We start from the raw sequence: 22,192 nt of genomic DNA on the forward strand, positions 1-22,192 counted from the left end.
ATGTTTGCATGACATTTACCCACTCCTAGAGTGTAATGTATTTAAGGTTCATTTTCCTTTATACACTCGCATAGGAAAATGAACTCAATGAAAATTGTTCTGATGGACCGCATATCAATATGTGGCTGGAAGGCATGACCAGTCTTAAGGGAAATAATGGATAGGAAGAGCATTGTCACATTCGCCATTTTGGCAGAACAGGGATGATATAATACACACAGCAAATCAACATGCTAGTTCGACTTTAAAGTCATAGTTGTGGCCTTTTTATCTTCCTGCAAAATGTCTTGAGAAAATGTTTTGTCATAACAAGGACCAGAACTCTTGGTCTTCAAAAGAGAAATAGACTACAGAGATTCATTGGACAAGGCTGAAAACACGTTCACATTCTGCATTGCTATGGGCTAAGGTGAGAACAGAGAACATTACTCTACAAATTCAGTTATACTTAAGAGGTCCATTGGCTCTATGAATTCTTGATATTTGTGCCCAACTGCAATCACTTGCAGCATCTTGATTTGCAGCCAAAGTGTCATCTACCTGAAGAGCTGTGAACTGCTTCTGAAGCTCATTCACCACCTCATCTGTAAGTTTCATTCTCTTCCTTGCATAACATGATAGGAGACTCTTCCAAGAAAAAACGAATGGAAGAAAACTACGCATCTTCAATTTTGTCTAACCTGGCAACTTGAGTATGCTTTAACACATCATCCTTGAATGGAAACTTGTTCATGATGTAGTCACAGAAAGTACAAAAGGAGTTTCTCACTGATGAAAAGAAAAGGGATTTATCTGTATCCTGGAGATCATTCACTATGTTCGAAGTCTGAATGCCAATAACCAACTCATCATCATTTCTTTGATTTTGAATCACATTGTACACAACTTAAAGTAATGAGGAGCTTTTAACAATTTTGGGCTTAAGAAACTTGGTGAACAACTGCTTTAGCAAATCCACGAGAAGTTCTAATAAAAAGTGAACTTGTGGGGAAGAAGTCTGAAGGGCAACATTGAATTTGTCAAATACAGGAATAGTCACATGAAGGAAAGTGCAAAAGGCCTTGGTCAAGTTTGACGACAGCAACATAAACAATTTTTCCTCACGTGTTGCAGTAAAAGTCTTACATTTTAAGAAGGGTTGGTAACATTTGGAAGAATATGCTATTCTTTTAGGGGCATGTGTTGTAGCAGGATCAAGAATTCTCTTTCTGATACTCTCTGAATCCATTTTGTTTAACTTTAGGTATTCTGAAAGATGTCAAGCTTGTGGAAATGTTTTGGGTACATAACATTACTTCTTCCTTGAAGAAAGAAAGAAGCAGATCCCACTGGTCCAGTATTCTATCCAAACATCTGCCCAAAAGATGACCACCTAGTACATAGATGCTTGCGGAATTTTCTTTGCCTCTTTATTGAGCAAGTTATGAACTTTGACTGTCTTCTCTAAGAAATAAAATATACCAACAAGGATCTCATCCACTATAAGTGGTAATCTTCCAGCACCTTTTTCAGCTGCTAGATTAATCAGGTGGCAAATGCAACCCATGATGGCAATACCCGGTTGAATTTCCTTCAGAACAGCTGAAACTCAATTTTTGTGTTCTATCATAACAGGAACACTGTCAGAGCATAAAGCCACACAGTTTTCAATTGGTATGTTATGAGAATTCAGCTGTGAAAACATCAGGTTACTATGTTTCACCCTGTTGAGTTCCTGTCTAACGCTGGTATGGATAGCACAGTGCTCACTACTTTTTCCCCCAGAATATCATAGAATGTAACAATAATAGGATACAACTTTGCATTCGTATTGTGACCAATTCTGTGTTTTCATTGGTTGCTTTGTAATCGTACGATTTCCTGTTTCGGGCTCCTCGTGAGAGCTAAGCTTTGCCTGCATCTTTTCCATCTGACCGACCTAGCGAGCGCACGCACTCAGGGTCTGTTCCCTTCTGGGAACTCCAGCCTCTTACGGTGCAGAGATCAACGAAGCCAAGGAAATCCTTGTCGTTATTTAATTTTGTCCTAGTCATCATTTTCAAATTTTATATAAAACTGCTGTTTATGAAAACAAAAGAGAACATTTGAAGACTGAAGAGCTTATATTGAAAGTTTTTTTTTTTTTAATTATTGTAATTCATAGGTATGAAGAAGAAGAATTACTGAACTAAATTGTAAATTGTAATTTTGAAATGTGTTTGAAAAATTTAAAAGGGTCTTTATTTTTGAGGCAGCCTATACTGCACATGTAAATTTTCGATTGTGAAATTGCTGTGTTTCATAAATCCAACTTGCTTGAACTTGCCCATATAAGGAAATGTATTTTTATTGGTCGGAATAATGATCTTTCCCATAGGTGAATATGTAAATCTAGGAAAATTCCGTGTTTTCATTGGTTGCTTTGTAATCGTACGATTTCCTGTTTCGGGCTCCTCGTGAGAGCTAAGCTTTGCCTGCATCTTTTCCATCTGACCGACCTAGCGAGCGCACGCACTCAGGGTCTGTTCCCCTCTGGGAACTCCAGCCTCTTACAGTAAGCACTATGTTGTTGCCTTTTATTTAATGTAAATTCATTCTTGTGTTTCAGCATATCCTCATTTAACGTAACTTAGGAGGAGTGTCGGAGTTTCCTCTAGATTCCCGCATTCACCAATTTCGCTTTTATGAATGACTGTGCTTTCGACAGATAGTCACAGTATCTTGTTATTGGCAACTCTCTTTTCTTGTCCAGAATTGTGTAACCTAATGTTCGCCTTACAGACATGCCAACTTTCAAAAGTGAAAAATCAGGAGAAATTTCGCAGCGAATCGCGACACATCACTGATGGCAGAACATGTACAAATATATTATAATTCAATACATGAACAATTCTATTTGCCCTTATATATTTCTTTCATCATTTACATGTGAATACTAAATACTGGACATACCTGAACTGTAGAAACATGTGACTTCTCATCCTTCAACTTGGCGATCACATTACGACTAATTGTTGTTCAACACACCAGTAGCTGACTTAGCCCTCTTCAGAAACTCGGAACTAAATTTTTGCTCAAAGCACTTGCCTTGCTGAACTGATTTCAAGGTTAAAAGTTTCTCCAAAGTTTGTTCAGACAGCAAGGATCTGAACTGTGTTTTTGTCTTTGTGACTCTGCTAAAAATCCTTTCACATTCTGCATTGCTATGTGGAATTGATAAAATAGTAAGCATCACCTTAGAGTGTCTGTCATATTTAAGTACACCATCAGCTGATTTCATGACCTACCAATGCCCATTGAGCATCAATTCTTCCTTTTGCCAGGTCTGTTTCTTCGAGCTGAAAGTTACAGAACTGGGAGTGCAGAATATCAGTTTATTTATCCAAATGTTCCGTTTCACTAGTCAAAATGTTCGGACACTTGTTAATGAAAACTCTAAGGCTAGAAAATTATGCCTTACTTATAGCAGAAATATTTGCAACTTCTGCATTAATTAAAAATTCATCTTTGAATGGAAATTTGTGTACCATGTAGTCACACGATGAAGAGAAATGCCTTTCTAACAGACTTAAAGAATATGCACTTTTCCTCAGACTTCAAGGTGTTCACTAAAACAAACACAGAGTTCCCTATCATCAAATCACAATCATCCTTTTGATTTGCTGGAGTATGATAATCTACATCAAGGAGAGAGGAGGATCTTTTAATAACGTCTGGTTTCACAAACCTTGCCATCACATTCTTCAATAGTTTCTCCAAAACTGACCTCAATAAGTGGATGTGCGGCATACTTGGCTGAAGAGCTACATTTGGATTCTCAAAGATATCCATAAAATTTGACAGAAAAAGGCAAAAGGATTTATGTAAATTTGATGAAAGGAACATGAAAAGTCGTTCTTCACGTGACAAAGCATGGCTCTTAGTGTGATCAGTAGTTTCATTTTTTTTTTTTTTTTAGTGAAACTGATGACTGGGTTTTCCTTTTAACTGAGGAGTGAGGTGAAATGTTATGACATTCTTTAACGTTTTCAGACAAACAAGACACATCTGCACTTAAACTATGCTTAGGAATTTTGTAAGTCTTCAAAGTTCCCATCTGAGAATTCTTATTCACAATTTCGCCCCTGAATAATGTAACCAAAGGGTCCCACTGAAGCAAAATCCTATCTAAACACCTTCTTAGTGATAACCATCGAGTAGGCACATGCTTCAGAATTTTCCTGATCTCAGTGTTGTGTAAGTCTGAAATTCTCTGAACTTTTCTTTCCTCTTTGCACTCCTTTCCAGATAATAAAATATATCAATTACACTTTCATCTACATTTACGGGCAAGCACGCCGCACCCTTCTCGGCAGCAAGATTAATTAGGTGACAAGAGCAGCCTACGATGATTATGTTACTATTTTCCCGCTTCAAACATTCTGCCACACCATTCTTTAATCCTACCATTACTGGAGCATTATCAGCACCAAGAGCTAGGCAGTTTTTTTAATGGAATGCAGAATTCCCGAAAAGTTGAGAGCAAAAGATTGGCAATGTTAGCTCCAGTAGCATCCCCTTCTAAATTAGGCACAGAGAGTAGACAACTCTGAATTTCATTGAGTTCAGGCCTAAAAATGTTACAACAATGGGATATATCTTCAAGTCGCTTTTATTGCTACCATCAGTAGCAACAGAAAATGCATTCACCTGCAAATGTGATACAATTTTCGCCCTTTCTTCCATGCACATTTCTGTAATGATAGCCGCTGCTTTCGTTCTAGCACACCCATATCGTTTAGCGATTTCAGAATCAGGAAACATTTTGCGAAACAAAGGTCCGGCGTGATCGGCACAATTTACAGGCAGGTTATGTTCTACTATAAATGACCTAAATAACGCCTCCGCATTCGTCACAGGATTTACATCTTGGTTTTTACATGAAAAGTTCAGTTTCTGGTTTCTTTCTACACACTGGACACTCTCCTTATATTTTTTCGTTTGCATAAGCTTGAGTATATCGCATTTCCCGCCATGTGCAACTAAAAATTCACACCTACATATAGTACAGAATGTGAACGTTGGTCCCTTTCTAGATTCACTCAAACACGGAAACTCTTCCCTATAAGCATTTTTAAACACTGCATCATATTTCTTTTCTGACATTTTGGCCAAAACAAATATTAAGGCACAACACGAGAACTTCTACGGGATTTTCTTTGTAGTAAGGTACGTTGGCTGATAGGGCATCATTAGTTTAAACTTCGGAAGTTTGCGCGGCACTCGAATTAGATCACCACCTTCTATGGGTATATAATGTCTTCCCTAACAATACATTTGATTTCAAAAATGATAAAATGATTAATGCACAGAACATTATTAGGCCTATGATTCGGTTCGAAGTTTTCCTCACGAATGCTCTTAACCCAATTTTGCGTTAATACTAGGTCTTTTGGAAACGGGAACACTGAAACTCTTCCTTACATCCAGGCACACGACACATTAAACTATAAACATATTGCATAGGTAACTAAAAATGAAGAAAATACTTTCAGAGAACAACACGAGAATGAACATTAACTTAATCACTACCGATATTGTTGGAATAAATACCCCTTTGAGAACAAACAACTTCTTACGGCACTGGAAGATGATCTATAACCTTCTTAAGACTATAAATAAATATAATGTACGATTAATAATATTCAAATTTCCGTAAATATTTGGTAAAAACACGATTTTCACAAATCAAAACAAACGCATGCTAGCACTCCAGCAGCCGCCATTATGGACAGTTTCGATAGGTCGGTTAAGGTCTGAGATATTGTAGTTGGTCTTGACTCAGCCATACATTGATAGAACGAGGAAATCCGCGGGAGTTTAAAATAATACGAAAATTACGGATATTGCTCTGAAAATCGGGAGATCGGGAAGAACGATGAAAAATCGGGAGTCTCCCACTCAAATCGGGAGACTTGGCACTCTGGCCTTACTATGTTAAAGTTTGTGGTTTAAAATTGATTTAAATACCTTTATTTTGAATGTGTTTGTCATTGGCCATGTCTTTGTTTTGGTTTATTTGATTTTGTACCTTTTATTAATACATTTGAGCTCAAGGGTGATCGCCGTCTGTTTCTCTCTCCCACCTTATGACCTTATGACCTCATTAGGGTTCCCTTCGCGTTCCACAATCCTTCCATAGTTGTCGTTGTTAGACCTGTAAGTTTAAAAGTTATTGCAATGCAAACATGGCATTAAATATTTGTTTTTATTCCACGGTTATTTTCCTTCCATTTATTTCATTGTATTAATATTATTATTTTGTGCAAGCGCTCATCAATTGCTGCTGCTACACGTATCATGGCTTCCATCCACTGCCAAAGAAACTGGTCCATTCTGAAGGCATTTAACAACTTCAGATGGTGTATTTTTGCCATTTTATTTACAATGCATTTTGTTTTCGTACGACTACAGCTATATTTCCTTGCAACTTCTGATGTGGGAAACATATTCTTAAATAAAGCACCAGCATGATCAGCCACACTTAAGGGCGCATTGTGTTCCACGAAAAAGGAAGCAGACACTCGACCCTAATTATGTCACTGTCAACATTTCCAGACTTGGCAAAAAAAGGTGTTGATTTTCTTGTTATCTTCCTTTGATTTAATATAACTTTACAAAACATTATTCTTACCACTGTTTCCTGCAGTTCACATGATTACTTAAATTGTTTCTTCCACCCTGTGCAATATTAATATCACACCTAGATACCTTTTCCCTTTCTTGATTTTAGTATGCATGGAATATCAACAGAATATGATTCTTTAAATGTCTGGAAGTACTGTTTCTTGTTAGATTTATTCATGAATCCTACAAGGAATATAGCGTATGAAAATGTCCGAGAACAAATGTCTCGATATCTACCGAAACATCGAAAGGAACCTGGATCACTGAACGTCACATAAAATTACAACATAAACACTCAAGGCAGTCAAACACTTCATTAAAGCATGTCAAAGCACACGCAGTCTTGAACCATTAAATAAACACTATGCCAACCTTGTGAACAAAGAATATGCACATGGTAAAAAACACACACACATGGAATGAATGTAATTAGTCCAAGCAATACAGGAAACTGCGAAGCACAAAGTTCTAACACAAAAACTCGAACACTTCATTAAAATATGTCGTAACCTTAAAGGGCCAAAACATTCAAGGAACGTCAACTTCATGAATAAAGAAAAATATTCATGTGGTCAAAGAATATGGGTTAAATCACAACAAGCAAACGGAGCAAAACAAAGAATTTGTGGAACAGAGCCTGTCGACACCTAAGATTCACATGGAAGAACTGTTATCCCGGCTTTAAATTCAATTCCAATGATGACACAAACATCACATGGTTAAAAGTACCAATCATATCAAGGAATGAGTTATCGACTATAGTGGACTTGCCTTCGACCCATGCAAACAATCGATTGTACGGAAGTGGGGCGGTTACAATTACATTGCCTGCAAAGTCGAAAAATGACACTGTCCATCCGTAAAACCGTAAAAGGCTGCAATTTCCGTAAATTTTATGGACAAACCGTAAAAGTTGGCAGGAATGGATATATGTAGAGGCACTTAGCAATTTTTGGGGTCTCAATACATTTATTTTTGCTCCAACATAATTGGATGCGAGCCTAACGAACCTGGGATATCAGAATGCTGAGGGCAAAGTAGGCCTTAATTTCATCCTCATTAGTGTTTAACCACTTGTCACCGTCTTTTTCCATGCAGGTCCGATATTTATTCCATAGTGCAATATTAATATCACACCTAGATATCTCGATATCTACCGAAACATTGAAAGGAACCTGGATCACTGAACATCACATAAAATTATATTTGTTTCTCGTGCAATCTAGGAAAACAATGGGTCTATAAACTCCAAAAATACAGACAACTCGGACAGGGAATTATCTGTCTCTCAGTTCTCCTGACACCCCTGTACATGCGGGGCTTTAGTCATTCCTATCAGATGAACTGTCATTTTTACGTAAAATCTCTTCTTCTGTATTATCATAATCACCATCACTGTCTGAAACACTTTCAATTGACCCAGCAATAGCATTGCCTTTACTATGCACGGAGCCATGGCTAGGAGACCGACTGACACCTGATGAAATGTTCACCGGCTACAATTGGGCAGTAAATTACGGTACAAGTTCTTGGAAGGAGAGCTGTAAACAAGCCACATTCATAGAAGTTCACAAAATGGAAATCCTTGCCGGGGCTAGTACATACAACTCGGCACGGCGTGTGAACGTCACGTCAAACGAGTCGAGCGGGTTAACAATTGATATCTGGGGTCTGTCAGATGGCATGTTAAGTTAAGAGGTTACCTGTAAGGAATGTCACTGAGGTTGGACTGGCTGTGGGAGTGAGCGACTCGGCTTGCCACTTCTCGCACTCCCGAGATGGCCAGCTCGTGTACCGACCCTGACAGACTGCGATCGCTACCTCTGCGGCGACCCATACTGCTGGACACCTGGGGTTGCTGCTGTTGGACTTGTTGCAACAGTCCTGCCGTGTTGGGTACCGTACAAGTAGAAGTCTTTTTCTTGGCTGGCCCACCAAAACCAAAGAATCTGAAAAAGAAATTGTAAAACCTTGTTAAGACATTTCTGCAGAGGGCAAGGAAAAAACGTACTACTAAAAACTATCCAAAAGGGATATGGGAACACTAGATATGATTTTTTCAGACACGATGGCATTTCATGTCTCGTATCCCCAGGTACAATGAAAACTATTATCTTCCATTTCTAAAGATGAGAGGAGAATATTAAAAGATGTGATAAACATGAGAGAACAAATAAGAAAACCTTTTCTACTGGGCATTATATGGAGTGTAAAGTTAAACTCTAATTCCATTAATAACTATATTAAAACCCTGCAAATTCTTGAAACAAAACAAGTCTAGCATTAGTTTTGCTTCCTAATCTAACTTTTACAACCTACTTAAAATGAACAAGTCTATGTTCCGCATGGCTTTACTTCTCAACTGACAGTTCGTAAAACATGTGAGCATCACCTTACCTCTGTTGCCAGCGAGAACAGTTGATGCAATAGACCACAACACACATCCCTCATAATATGTAATACTGTACTCAGAAAAGGTAATGAGTCATGAGTGAAAACAAATGTATAAAAACTTAAAAGATGCACACGAAACAACATCCGACATTAAAACGAGAATACACCCTTTGTCAGAAAAGTTCTGGAACAAGTGTTGTATTTCTGAGGTTGCAATGCGAACAAAGGAACAAATGTTGATTTTACGTTACCCGGTATGTGTACGTTCTGAGATGGCCTCGGCCACGTTTCCATGCACAAGCACTAGGTGGCAGGACAATGGACACTGATTGTGAACAAAGAGTGAACATTAAGTTTTGCGTTAAGCTCGGGAAAACCCCTAGTGAAACGTGGACAATGATTACACCAGCATATGGAGGTGATGTACTGTCAAGAAGTCGTGTGTTCGAGTGGCACAAAAGGTTTCAGAAAGGCAGAGATTCAGTGCAAGACGATCCCAGAACTGGTCGCCCATCTACAGCACATTCCTATGCAAATGTGGAGCGTGTTAAGGCAGTTATTGCAAGAAGACCATCGTGTAAATGTGCGTGCGATATAAGAAGAGCTTCATTTAAATTGTGATGTGTATCATAAGGATGTGGCAACTGAATGCAAAAGTTGTCCCGCACACCTTAACAGACAACCAGAAAGAGGAAAGACGAAGAATTTCTGCAGAACTGCTGGATAGATCCAGACGTGATGCCACATTTCCAACAAAGATTACTGCTGGGGATGAAAGTTGGTGTTACCAGTATGACCCCCACACGAAGCATCCAAGTGCAGAATGGCGGAGTCCTGAATCACCAGCCTCGAAAAATGCCAAACGTCAACCTTCGAGAACAAAGAAAATGTTGATCGCATTCTTTGACAGTAAAGGGTAAGTTTACCCTGAGTACGTTCCACCAGGTGAAACAGTGAACCAAACTCTTTACCTACATCAAAGTCTTGAAATGTTTGCGACTAGCAAATGAATAAAACCAAACTGTTCTATGTACACTTTTCTGTGGAGTGTAAAGTTAAACTCTAGTTGCATTAATAACTATAATAAAACCCTGCAAATTCTTGAAACAAAACAAGTCTAGCATTAGTCCTGATTTGTGGCAGTCACACGACAACGCAAGACCTCACTCTGCTTTATCTGTTACTGAGGATCTGGCCAGACATTCTGTCACTGTCATCCCACATCCGTCATACTCGCCTGGCCTTGCGATTTTTCTTGTTTCCGCGAGTGAAATTGCGACTGAAAGGAAAGCTTCTTCAAGATATCGCAGACATCCAACGGGCTGTGACAAATGAGCTTACAATTACCCTGCTTGCTTCCAAGACCTCCAGAAACAACGGCAATTGTGTACAGATAGCCAAGGGAACTACTTCGACAGGAGCTAAGATCATTACATGGTAAGTGCAACTTTTCTATCTTTTACGACCTCAGTCCTGGAACTTTTCCGACTTCGTTTGTACATTATTAAGAATAAAAGACATAACAAATTACTCTCTGCTTATGGTGACACAACAAGGAGGTTATGGCCTACAGAGGGAACACTCCGGTGATCTCAGAGTCACATTCTTGCCGCTTGTCTTTCTCAAACTGCACTGAGACATGGTATACACTGATGAACTGTACACTAACCAACACACAGATGTAAATAAAACCACACCCGCACTGAACTATTAAACGTATAAAAAACTAAACTGTAAACTCTGCTATACTGTACTATACTGAAGATAAAGACTAAATATAACAGTATGAAAACCACAAATTACTGAATAAAATGCAAAAGATCGTAAACCGTACTGAATACCATAAATTCCAAGTGAGGTAGCTTAACCACGTGGAGAATGTATACAATACAGTTGGCAACTAGGTTTTCAGATTGCAATCAACCAATATAAATGGATATGAATGGCAGCTTGGGATTGGCTGGATGTCTATGTTCCTGAGCACAACCAGCAAATAGAGCCAAAATCGGCCAGAACGTAAATTTAACAGCTATAACGTTCAGAGTATACTGATATACATGTAATGACATTTTACTTTCATTCTGTTCATGTTAATATGATTATTGATAACTGAGTGGTTCATATTCTGCTTCTTCAGAATGTTCAGTATCTGCATAGCTTAAATCCATCTTTGACAGTAACGTAGAGTCGATTCACTATTGCACTGAATTTGTAATAGCAGCAAGAAAGTTGTGCACCCTGTAAGGAACGTCATGCTATGTACTGCCATATTGTCTATGAGGCCCAGGCAGTCCACTGTCTTGTTATGCTTCATTTACATATGAATCGATCTTTTTTAAAAGGACGTAAGTCAGGGTTTTTAGCATTTTCATGTTTGTAGAGTTTTAGATAGTACAGAGGTAGGCCTATCGTTCGTGCTTAAAAGGGCGTCTGTAATGTTCCTGGTTAGTTGGTAAGGGAAGAATGAAATACGTAATTGTTTTTAAACGGGCGGATATCGCTGACGTATGCCGTTTTAAAAAATGGATAGTTGACATGGAAACAGATGAAGAGCACCAGAGCGGGCGGAAAACAACCTTGGTTGTTGCTGCCTTGTGGAATGAAATCTACTAATATATTATTATTGTGCAAATTAAAGACTTAATTACCTGTAAAATGTCAGATGATAGCAGTGTAGAAGGTGATACTGAAGATGAAACTAGAAAGAGGAAGAGAGGAAGAGATCCTTCCCGGTACAAAAGTAACAAGATAAAAGCAGCCCGTCTGAAGGGAGTAGCACAGAGGCAAGTCAACTGAGGCTAAAAAACCTGAATTCTCTCGCAGGTAAGCAAGCATGAACCGTCTATGTCAGTCCCGTTATGCATTACATATCATGAATAATACAAATAAATGATATAATCTATTGAGCTACCACACACATTACCTCAAAATAACATAATCCGTTTCTTATTCAGAAAGCAATTTTATTTATTTTTGAAGATGTAAGAAGAAATGTTTGGAGGTCACTGGAGAAGGAAACTGCTTAGATATTTTCACAATATTCCTACTAAGAACGAGCAAGATATATTTCTTCAAGACCTAACAGATGTCGGAGAGGTCAAGCAGAGGCAACCAAGAAAACAGGATAACCCTCTGAGACTACTTACTGCTACTTTTTTGTATCATGAACTGGTCGGTTTACTTCGTCAAGAGGTTTGCATGAAAGGTTTCCTCTCAGTTTTTGATATTAGTGAAAAACGAGTTCGCAGAATAAGGCTGCTTAAGCAGTCTGGTAAAACCCCAGAAGACAAGAGAGGTAGGGGAATTACACATAGTTTTTACTCATCTATTCATGATGCAGTACGGGGGCATATTCAGTCATTCTCCTTAAAGGAAAGCCATTACACTTCTGAAAAGTCGCATTACCTTAGTGCAGAATTAGATGTGAAAACAATGTGGACATTGTTCCTAGAGAAGCATCCAGAATGTAAAGTAAGTTTTGATTTTTACTGGAATTTCTAAAAAAAAATTCTTCAATTAGCGATTTGGGCGACCTCAGGTACATACGTGCTGTACCTGTGAAGAGCTCAAATTGAAACTTAGATTGCCATATCTTAATGATGTAGCAAAACGCAAAGCGGTTGTTGCAGAGTTGACGGTACATCAATGTTGAAGTAAAAAATTTTATTCTGCTCTGAAGCATGAGGCATCAGATGGAGCAAAAAAGGAGCTGGATGTATTGGCATTGTCATTTGATTACATGCAGAACATTAGTCTGGCAAAAGTGTCAGTTCAGGAACTATTTTATTTAAGAAAACTTACAGTGAATGTTTACTGCATTCATGATACAAGAAAAGGAACCAGTTCATATTATGTTTACCACAAAGAAAAAGGTAAAAAGGGTCCTAACGAAGTATGTTCCTTTTTGTTTCACCACCCAAAATCAGTGCCCAAAAACATCACAGAGCTTAGACTGTTCAATGATAACTGTGCTGGACAGAACAAGAACCAGCCACTCTGCAGATTTTTACTATCACCGACAGATTCTGGCTGTTTCCAAAAAAAATTCAGCAATACTATCCTGTGCGAGGGCACAGTTTTATGCCCTGTGACAGAGATTTTGGAATCATCTCAAGAAGGCTTCGTCGATATGACAGAATTATCACAATCCATCAGATTATGGAGCACATTGTACAAAGTACTGTTAAGTAGGCAATTTCACAGTAACAGAAACTGAAGCATCCCAAATACTGGACTTCAAGAATTGGTGGGCAAATTATTACAAGAAAACAGCAGTTTCTGAAGAAACAAGGAGCAAGCCTAGAACTGAAAGAATAAATTTTGTAATCAGTACCCTGTTCCACCTTGTGTACTCACACAATAGAGTTGGATATATCGAAGGAATTAATGGCTTAATAAAACACACATTCTTTTTGGCATCTAGGAGAGGACCTGTCCCTTCACCATCAGCACTAGCATATCCTTCACCGAGCTCGATAGCTGCAGTCGCTTAAGTGCGGCCAGTATCCAGTATTCGGGAAATAGTAGGTTTGAACCCCACTGTCGGCAGCCCTGAAAATGGTTTTCCGTGGTTTCCCATTTTCACACCAGGCAAATGCTGGGGCTATACCTTAATTAAGGCCACGGCTGCTTCCTTCCCACTCCTAGCCCTTTCCTGTCCCATCGTCGCCATAAGACTTATCTGTGTCGGTGCAACGTAAAGCAACTAGCAAAAAAAAAAAAAAACATATCCTTCAGGAAAAGTGCCAATTGCAGTTAACAAAATGCAAGACTTGAAAAAGATGAAGCAGTATATTCCACATGAACATATAGAATTTTATGAGGAAATTTTCAACTGGCTTACTGAGAATAATGGTGTAGATAGTGATTGAAAGGTAGTGAATTAGTTAATGTGTTATTTTATAATGTAAACAATATTTTTGGTTTCATCAACATTTTTCTCTTTGTATGTGATTCAGAAAAACTTCCAGTGTAATAGAATGTTGTATTATTGTTAAGTTTGTCCCTGTCCTTAAAGGGACCAATTTCATCCTGCTCCTTTTTAAAAACGGCAGTATTTTCCATAATTGAAACCTATAAAACTACTATTGTGTATTATGTTCAGTAGGCAATTACATATTCACTAAACCTAACAAATTATACTTTCAAAATGGTATCTTTATGGGTAGGTTCCCCCTGAAGTAGGTTTTTTTCAATTTCCCACAAATTTACTTTTCTTAACTTTTGCCCTTTTAAAAATGACCGATTCATTTATTTTTAACAGCAGCAGTTTATGCAAGGTTCTGATCTAGGTTCTTTTAAGGAGAAAAAACACAGTGAAGATTTTTCTGGACTCAAAGGGACTCTCTCGACGAGCTCATACACCCACTGATTGTTTTTCTTTCAAATAATGACACCCAACTTAATTGATGACAATGTAAAGTACACCAATATTTACATAACTGAAAAACTATCCGCATACAATATCCTAAATATGACCACATCAGGCCAGTGATTACTAAGTGACATCATACTTAGAAGTGTATACGATATCCTTAATATGACCACAGTGACTTAGAAGGAATACAACGACAGTGATTACAAAGTGCTGTCATACTTAGAAGTGTTGGTACATTTTGGTGTTCTGTTTTGATTGCCATCAAGAAAGGGAACCGTGCTAATAGCCTAGAATACTTCAGCTGTGACGGGACTGGTATGATGATTCTTCATGCTAATTTCAGCAAAAACCGTTTCTGTTTCTTGACAAAGTCCCCCAAGTTTGACGATGTAACCACTAGATCTGAACACCGACAGAATGTTCTATCTTTTTTACTATTTCTAATTCAATAATTCATTATGGAAGTTTTCATACCTGTCAATATGTCTTTCTTAAACTACGCAATTTATACCATAATAAAATGTTTAACACGGATAAAATGTCAACCTTTCACGTGCAGTACAATTGCTGCAGTGAGAGCGCTTCAGGGGCGTTTATAGGTGTACACGTCTAGAATAAACTAAAGCTACTATGGCAGTTGTAATGTTGACCACTTAAAATGTTAGCTCAAAAGAATTGAAGACTTGCTGAGAAGGGCATATTTATAGTAACACACTGAAACTGGTTCTTCTTCTCCTCTCCTCAACAGTAGGGAATTTCACGTTCGGCAAGTTTAACATGGTGCCAACGACACAAAATCAAATAAACAGCTTAAATAATAGCTAGTTACCTCTTCTTTTGTAAAGGCTGTATCCCAGCTGCAAGCAGAACCTTATACTGTTCCGAGCGGATGAAGCGTGGGTAACAGTCCTTCTTGAGTAGTAACATATATACGTGTTCTGCAGCCGAGTCGAAGGTGAACCTGCTTGGATTACGGAGTTCCATTTGCACTCGCTCCATGGTCTTCCCATCGATGTTGATCTCGCAGGGCGCACCAGGAGCCAAGAACTCACTGCAACAAGTGGGAATGACATGTGTTGTTAAACTGGGTTCTTGGGTACAAATTGACAATGCATAAATCTATTGTTCTATGATATTGTCACTGTTTTCTTATCAAACTGTAACAAAACTTTAAAAAACATGTTCCTAGTCAGGGCTCGAAAAATTTTCTTCTGACCTAGGCACCACTTCAGAAAACCAGGCACCACAGTAATATTAATACTGTGTGATGTATGCGCCTACATGTTTTGGCCTAAAATTATTGTTGCTGATATAAAAAGTACAAGCATGACGAATATAAGAACCAAGTGTGATGACTCATCAAGTTCAGGCGTGCCCCGCCAGGCAGCGCTAGAGTTTGGTAGCTCCACAATACCTATCAGCTGGTCTTAGGAATGGTGACACAGGAAACGTATTACTCCGTAACTGATAAGTATATACACTGTCTTTTATATTAAGAAAAATGGGAGATTACAATTAAAATACCACGGCAGAGAACAATGGAAAAATATCATACACGGAAATAAGAGCTACGACTTTCATCACATGTTGCGAAAAGCACAAGTTACTCGAGTGTATATATACATAAATAACACAAATCCCAGCATATCAAAAAAACACCCATGAACTATTTAAAGGTAATACTCTACTTACCATCTCAGTTTGTTGGTTACTAGATTTTCGAAAGCTTGCGTGAAGATTTGGCGGATGTTCGAGATTGTAAATCTCGCCGGATTTCCTTCACTCTGAAGAAAAATCGGCACTTCAGATAATGATAAACAAGACTGGGGATTATATCCATAACATGTCGAAGACAACAGCCAGCACCTGAAGGATCAACTGAAATTTTGTCTATAGAATCAATACAATCAAAGAATATTTCGCTCCACATTGATTTTGAGTTCAGTTTTTCACTAAATACTTTCTCAGCCTGGAAAATAATGTCACATATACTTTTCGAAGGGCGTGTCAAAAACACTTCATTATTGCTTGAAGCGTAATCTTTTATTTCGGAGAGAACTGAGAATGTAGTTTGATTATTCTCACGTAGAGAATGGGCACAGGGCGAACACTTAATAAATTTAGAAGAGTGCTTTACAACGTACCCAGCCAAATGGTACACTAAACATTTCTCAATCGAAGAGTTTCGAACTGTGTATTTCTAACCTGCTTCTCCAATAAATTAATTCTCAATTTTGCTGAGTTTAGACTGGACCTAGCTCGAATTAAATTTCGATTAGCATTTTTCAGGCGCCTTTTGAGCGATAATATTGTATTTTCGGCATCAGAAAGCACACTAGAATAACCCAAATTTTGATCAACATTAGACTGACCTTTTAATTCTCCACTTGCTGCTACACTTCCGTCTTCAATCTTCTTTCTTCTTCTCCTAGTGGTGTCAAAAAATGTTTTTCCTGTTGGGAGTTTCACGGAACTTTATCTCACTTGAAAGGTATTTCGGCAAATTAGGGAAAATGTGAGACACTGCTCCTGGACGTAATTTCCATCTCTCACGAGGCAGAACCACTTTTTCACCATTCACTATAAAGTTATCAGATTTTACTATCAAATCATCAGAGAAATGAACTTGACAAATTCTACTATTCCTTTCGTGGAATAGCTCTGGCCCATTTTTCAAATTTATTTCTATCCTTCGGTGGTGAAAAGAATTTTATACCATAACTACTCTACCATAGCCTGACTTACAGCCAAGCACAAAACAGTACGGCATGTTGAACTATTACTTTGATCAGGCCTCATAACACACGTGTTTTAAGTGCTCAACACACAATGAAGTGAGTTTAGGAACTGAAAGCAAAGGAAATTAAACTTGTTGACTTGAAATATCTCACACAATAACATCTCTCGCACTTTCCAACACATGGTTTGCTGGTCTATTGAAGCACGTGTTGGACACAGACGTTTGCAGTGCTCCCAGTGGCGGGTCCACAAACTACCACGCTATAACAGTTGAGTCATCACACTTGGTTCTTATATTCGTCATGGTACAAGCTTACCTTAGTGCACCAGTTATCCCTTAAAGATTACAGCCCAGCCAGCACATGAAGGCAATATACATGAAGTTGCAAACGGTACCATATGATTTGTGTGTTTTATGTCCTTGAACATTTCAAGTAGTCTGAACACTAAAATACCAATTTTCCATTGTTATGAATGGAACAAAATTCTCTAATGATGAGATTTTCATGTTAATAAACATTACATTATTAAGGCTCTCACTAATGACCTGAAACTGTTCTTTACTAGGTTCATTAAACTAAATCCTCTCTCACAAGAAACACTTGCTCCAGATAACACTGGCGCAAAATGAAGCAACTTGCCTAAAATTGGAACTCTGTCTTTTTCTTTTGACACAACTTTGCTCAACAGCTCGCTTAATTTCATCCCCTCGTCATGCTGTAGAAATCCTATCATTTGTTTAGAGTGCTTAACGTACATGATAGAACACGGTACAGTGGAACCTCTATTATCCATTCCCGGAAACTACATTTTCCCAGATTATTCGTTCAGATTACCCGGTCCCGCGAGCATTCTAATTAAATCACGTTGTAAAAAATCCTGCATTATCCATTCCTCGAAGAAACTATCTCCCAGATCAACCGTCCTGAAATTTCAATCCCATCAACGGTAAATCCTCGATAAAGCATTTTTCAAGAAACTGTATCTCACGAAAGGAAGGCTTCAGCCTACCTATGGATCTTGGCGTAAACGTCCCATCATTGCGATAATTAGAGCAAGTATTGTACTGGAAAAGTGACTGGCAGTGAACTTACATCTTAGCATCGCATTCAGGTGGTACCGTTTAGAGAATCCTCGGAAATCATAAAGCAGAGAGTGGCTACAACGACTGAAAGGAGATAGCATTTTGACAGCTCAACTTGAAGATGGAGCGAGTTTCATCAAATGTTCATATTTGTAAAACTTCGACGTTATGTCCAGGGTTATATGTTTATTTTTAAATTCTTTTTTTGACTACATCACCGAACAAATTTTCGGCACTTCCCTCAGGCCACTGTAAAGTCACTGGGCTTTCAGGCAAGAATCAAAACTGATCCTTCTTAACACAAATCTAGTATTTTAATATTATTGTATACAATTATGTTTTCAAAACCAGAACAGATGTTGCACCTTTTACATCATAAAGGCATGGGAGGTCTTTGGATTGCATACTACTGTTTTAGTCCTAATATAAGTCTGGGAATTTTATGTTTTTGTGTTAAAATGTCATAAAAAACGCAGTAGTTTTATTTGCACAACGTTGTATTTAAAAAAGTTTGTATCATTTCCCACTAGTACTAACTTGTGCAGTGAACGCGCTCTCCAGCTAAGCTCGTCACAAATAACCATAATTTCTGAAGTTTTGATGATATTTTCTCTCTTTCCAATTTGATTGTGATTAGTGACGGGCAGAGTCGAAGTTAATGCATTCGAGAACTTTTGAGAATTGATAGTTACATTCAAAACCATTTCTCTATTTCAACATAACCTTTAAAAGTCAATGTAGGCCTAATTTATGCGATACCAGATTTCCAGAAACTGACGAACACTATACCGGTGACCAAATTACAATGGAAGGTTTAAAAAAGAAGGGTTTAAGCCACCATGTTGGGTGATTTTGTATCTAATGTGCTTTATTAGATTAGAGAATTAAAAACTACTTGTGGCAGATTGTTGTTTGGCTTGGCGTTATTAGATTTTTAGAAGAGTTTGGCTGATCAAAGTTGCTGAACTGAAAAAAGTATTCACGAGTAACTGACGAAGGTTCCCTGGTAAAACTGAATGTAAAATATAGAGAATTTTAACTTGCGTACAGGTAATTGATGTGTGAAGCCTGTAGTCTAATTTGCTTGTCTCTCACCCGGAGGGCCCAGGTTCGAATCCCGGCCAGGTCAGGCAATTTTACCCGGATATGATGTCTGTTTCCAGGTCCACTCACCCTATGTGATTAACTTTCATTGAGGAGCTATCTAATGGTGAGATGCCGACCCCAGTCTAGAGAGCCAGGAATTACAGCCGAGAGGATTCATCACACTGATCAGGTGTCACCTCGTAACATGCAGGCCTTCGAGATGAGCAGCGGTTGCTTGGTAGGCGAAGGCCTATTAGGGCTGTGGTTTTGTTTGGTTTAAGAGTGTTTATAAGATTATAATTATACATATTTAATTTCTGTGTTTAATCAAATTGTTTATGGTTTCCATTAATTTTCGGATTTTCCATTTTCCCAGGTTGTATGTTTTTTTATCCGTGGTCCCTCCAAAAACGTAGAATCAAAATTCCACTATAGAAATTTGTTCTTAAAATCCTATACTAATGTTTCAATCACCTTTTCTCCTTCACACAATCAATCAGTTTAGGGCTGTTGCCCAGTTGCAGATTCCTCCGTCACGTTTGAAATGTCTCCTGCTTCTTCATCTTGAACCAGCTCCAGCGCTCTCCATTTACTACTTCCATAACCAGCTCTCTTCTTTACCACACTCCAGCTGTTCTTTCGAGACTGGTTTCACTTCGACAAGATGCCGTATCTTATTTTGTCCCTCCTCATTTTCTGAATCATAGTTCTTAAGAACTTCATTTCCACTGCTTGTTGTTTGGTGATATTTCTGTTGGTTTGGATACAGGTTTCTAAACTGTACGCGATAACTGTACAAAAAACCTCCTCTAGAGTACTAATTTTTATCTTAATGGAAGTTGCTCATCCCAAAGAAGTTTTCTCACAAGAAGACATTCTGTACTCTACTAGTGATTTCTGTTGTTACCACACTTCCAAGATAACGGAACTGATGTACTTGTTCCAACTTTGATCGACCTAGAGTGATCCTCTCAACACTACTGTTTGCTTATATTGAGACCAGTCTTTCAGCTTATGTTGTACTTCGGCCTCATTATCACCCCATATCACGTCATCTGCGAAAGTTGCTGAGTCTCTTAACTCTTTTCATTATTTCATCCACTGCACTGGTGAATAAAAGTGGCAGTATTGTGCTGCCGTGTTGTACAGCCTACCTAGTCTCAAACCATTGCCTATCTGGACACCACTCTGGCATTTTGACTTTATTAATTAAAGCACATGGTATAGATCTGTTCTCAAGACATTTCCAGATTTTTTGTTTCTGTAGACTGTCATAAGCCTTCTCAGTATCTAGGAAAATGAAGATGACATCTTTCCTTTTTCCCAGTGCTCCTCCATGATCATCCTTATGGAAAATATTAGATCTGTTCTTACCCTATTCCTTCTAAAACCATTCAATCTGCTACCAGACAGAAAAGGGGTTATTTTGAAAACCAGCTGGCTTATAAAAATCGCCCTGTATATTTATCATGCACACAATATATTACCACTATTTTCTAAAAAAATTTAGAGACCTTACATGAGGCCCTTACATTTTCATCTATTTGTAAATCTCGATGATTAAAAACTTGAAAATTATTTTTTGCTTTGAAAGGAAAATGCTTGTATGAGAGGATTAAGTAACCCTTTTTGAACCAGGTTTATTAAAGAACGGTGAAAAGGCAAAGCTTATTTTAGCTCTCCGTTGCAACTAAAATATCAATACGATTGCCTTCCAAAATGTTGAGAAAAGATCCCTTTCTGCTCTTGCAGGAAATGAAAAAAGATATTACAAATAGGAAAACTATTTCAAAGCATGTTTCAGTTTCATTCCATCAACAAAATATTACCAGCTGGTCCTTTTAGCTAGAGCAACCACTTGTGGCCTGTGCAGCCATTAATGATCGTTGTGGTGCCAGTTTGAATATCGCCTGATCCAGCCGACGACAGCTCAGCTCCTGAGTAAGCGGCTACGTCACCGCTGCAGCTGTACATAAAGACAACCTCTCGCCGAGTGAAACCAAACCAGCACCAGCGGGTAAACCATGAAGTCCGAGTATCCAGTGACCAATATGGGCACCGTGGGATGTAGGGACCTTCCTAGGACCTTGCTAGGACGTTATCAGAGACTCTTTCATACCTCTAAAGACTTTGTCTTATTTGTGTGAAGTTAGTAGGAAGGAACTTAAACTCTTATCATACAGCAGATTAATGTCAACATGGACTTAAAATTTCTCTACATAATCTTCCCAAGTTTTATGTACATATTGTAAATATCAAGATAGTTATTGATTGTATTTCCTTTTGGTTCAGATGTTATGTATAAACATTTATTTTCTGAAAGTTATCAGAGATTATATCTGTATCACAACTGCATATCGACTTAATAAATCGATACGTGTTGCCGAGTCTTATTGGGACACAACAATGATGTCCGCCTCTGCAGCATAACGGTTAGCACTATTAGCTGGCCTGGGTGCAATTCCTGGTACTGCCAGAAATTTAGGAAAGGCTGGTATGTGGCGAAAATCATACATGCAACTCAGTTTCCGTTGGACATGTGGCTGAAAGGAGCTGTATTACCTCGGGACGAAAACCCGAGTCCGGCTCCCAGGCGAAATGGTTACGTTCCAGGGGGCCCTAGGTCTGAATCCCGGCCTGGTTGGGGATTTTAACCTTCATTGGCCAATTCCGGTGGCTCGGGGTCTGCGTGCGTGCATCATACGTTGGCCTTGGAGGCCACATGCCATTACCAATTGGCCCCATGAGGGTTAAATGAAATGACAATGAAACTGGCTCTGTCGCATCTAAGCACACCTATCCATTACAGGAATCAAACCTGCTACAAGAAGCATAGAAAGAGAGTGCCTATTAAACCAGCATTAAAT

The 22,192-nt window shown here is 38.5% G+C and overlaps 1 protein-coding gene across 2 annotated transcripts in view; it reads right to left on the reverse strand.

Annotated features, from left to right (window-relative positions):
- Positions 1 to 22,192, reverse strand: part of LOC136884939 (regulator of G-protein signaling 7) — a 276,905-nt gene that overhangs the window by 31,037 nt on the left and 223,676 nt on the right. For both annotated transcript variants that reach the window (XM_067157264.2, XM_067157265.2), the window contains exons 12-13: positions 15,246 to 15,467; positions 8,349 to 8,594 (exon numbers count right to left, since the gene is read on the reverse strand). In XM_067157264.2, coding sequence (XP_067013365.2) covers positions 8,349 to 8,594; positions 15,246 to 15,467 — 468 coding nt within the window. The remainder of the gene's footprint in view (positions 1 to 8,348; positions 8,595 to 15,245; positions 15,468 to 22,192) is intronic.

This window comes from Anabrus simplex, chromosome 13 (genome assembly GCF_040414725.1).
Source record: "Anabrus simplex isolate iqAnaSimp1 chromosome 13, ASM4041472v1, whole genome shotgun sequence".
Taxonomy (NCBI): domain Eukaryota; kingdom Metazoa; phylum Arthropoda; class Insecta; order Orthoptera; family Tettigoniidae; genus Anabrus; species Anabrus simplex.